This window comes from Panthera uncia, assembly GCF_023721935.1.
Source record: "Panthera uncia isolate 11264 chromosome B2 unlocalized genomic scaffold, Puncia_PCG_1.0 HiC_scaffold_25, whole genome shotgun sequence".
NCBI lineage: Eukaryota > Metazoa > Chordata > Mammalia > Carnivora > Felidae > Panthera > Panthera uncia.
The window spans coordinates 1,305,415-1,307,462 of NW_026057581.1; the positions used below are offsets into that span (position 1 = coordinate 1,305,415).

General features: G+C 41.0%; 1 protein-coding gene across 1 annotated transcript; it reads left to right on the forward strand.

Moving 5' to 3' along the window:
• Positions 1-233: 233 nt before the first annotated feature.
• LOC125939325 (olfactory receptor 2W1-like) lies at positions 234-1,234 on the forward strand. Its single transcript, XM_049654753.1, has one exon. The coding sequence runs from the start codon at positions 272-274 to the stop codon at positions 1,232-1,234; it is 963 nt and encodes a 320-aa protein (XP_049510710.1). The 5' UTR covers positions 234-271.
• The last annotated feature ends 814 nt before the right edge of the window (positions 1,235-2,048 follow it).

The following is a 2,048-nucleotide window of genomic DNA, read 5'->3' on the forward strand; positions in this document are numbered from 1 at the left end:
GCCTGACGCGGGGCTCGAACTCACGGACCGCGAGATCGTGACCTGGCTGAAGTCGGACGCTTAACCGACTGCGCCACCCAGGCGCCCCTCACCCATTATTTTTTTAATTATTAGCATAAATTCTTTCCCTTTAGTTATGTGGTCTGTACTGACAATTTCTCCTCCTCCATCTCCTTCTCTTACTCCTCCTGCTCCTCCTCCTCATCCTCATCCCCATCCTCCTTCACCTCCTTCTGCTTTTCTCATTCTACGATTTGGACACTGAAGGACTATGGGCCAAAACAATCACACTTCTCTGCACGGTTTTATTCTGCTCGGCTTCTCGGACCATCCCAAACTGGAGATGGTCCTATCAGGAGTTGTCACTCTCTTCTACTTCATTACGTGGGTGGGTAACACGGCCATCATCCTTGCATCTCTCCTGGATTCCCATCTCCACACACCGATGTATTTTTTCCTCAGGAACCTATCTTTCCTGGATCTATGTTTCACAACCAGCATCATCCCTCAGATGCTCGTTAACTTGTGGGGACCTGACAAGACCATCAGCTATGTGGGCTGTGTCACTCAACTCTACGTTTATATGTGGTTGGGTTCCACTGAGTGTCTCCTCCTCGCTGTTATGTCCTATGATCGTTTCACAGCTATTTGTAAGCCCCTGCATTATTTGGTAATCATGAACCCACATCTCTGTCTCAAGATGATAATCACAGTCTGGAGCATTAGTTTGGCCAATTCTGTATTATTATGTACACTCACCCTGAATTTGCCTCGATGTGGAAACAACCTTCTGGACCATTTCTTGTGTGAGTTGCCAGCTATGGTCAAGATAGCATGTATAGACACCACAACAGTTGAAATGTCTGTTTTTGCTTTGGGCATTGTCATTGTCCTTACACCACTCGGCCTTATTCTTATATCCTATGGCTACATCGCCAAAGCTGTGCTGAGAATAAAGTCAAAAGAAGGCCAACAAAAAGCAATTAATACCTGTGGATCTCATCTCACTGTCGTGTCCATCTTCTATGGAACTATTATCTACATGTACCTGCAACCAGGTAACAGTGCCTCCAAAGACCAGGGAAAGTTCCTCACCCTCTTTTACACGATCATCACTCCAAGTCTTAACCCTCTCGTTTATACCCTGCGGAACAAGGACATGAAGAATGCATTGAGGAAGCTGGTGACAGTTGACTGTGAATCTACAAAATCAAAGAGGGGCCAAAAGTCATAGAATCGTATTACCCTGGATAAGACAATGAAAAACATTTTCTAATTGTCTTTCCTTGTTTTATTCAAGTGCAATAAACACACAGTGTTATATTAGTTTTAGGTATACAATGTGATTCAACAATTCTATACATTTATCAATGTTCATCATGTGTACTTTCAATCCCCTTTATCTATTTCACCCATCTCCTCACTCACGTCCCCTCTAGAAATTACTAATTCCCTATACTTAAGAGTCTATTTTTTATCTCTTTCTTTTCTTTGTTTGTTCATTTGTTTTGATGCCTAAATTCCACATATGAGTGAAATCATACGGTCTTTGTCTTTCTCTGACTGACTTATTTCACTTAGCATTACATGCTCTTACTCAACCATGTTATGGTGGATTTTGTGGCATGATTTTGTTCTTTTCATGGCTGAGTAATATTCCATTATGCATATACCACACCTTCTTTATCCACTCATCTATCAATTGACACTTGGATTGCTTCCATATCTTGGCAGTAAACAGAGGGTGCCTATATCTTTTCAAATTAGTGTTTTTACTGGAATACTGGATCATATGGTGATTCTTTTTTTAATTTTTCAAGGAAACTCCATACTGTTTTCCACAGTGGCTGTAACAATTTGCATTCCCACCAACAGTGCATGAGGATAGTAATTCCTTCGACATCAGCCAGAGAAACATTTTTTGAAATATGTCTCTTCTGATAAGGAAAACAAAAGGAAATTAAACTATGGAGACTACAACAAAATTAAAAGGGTTTAAACAGCAAAGGAAACAATCAACAAAACAAGAAGGCAAACTAGTGAGTGGA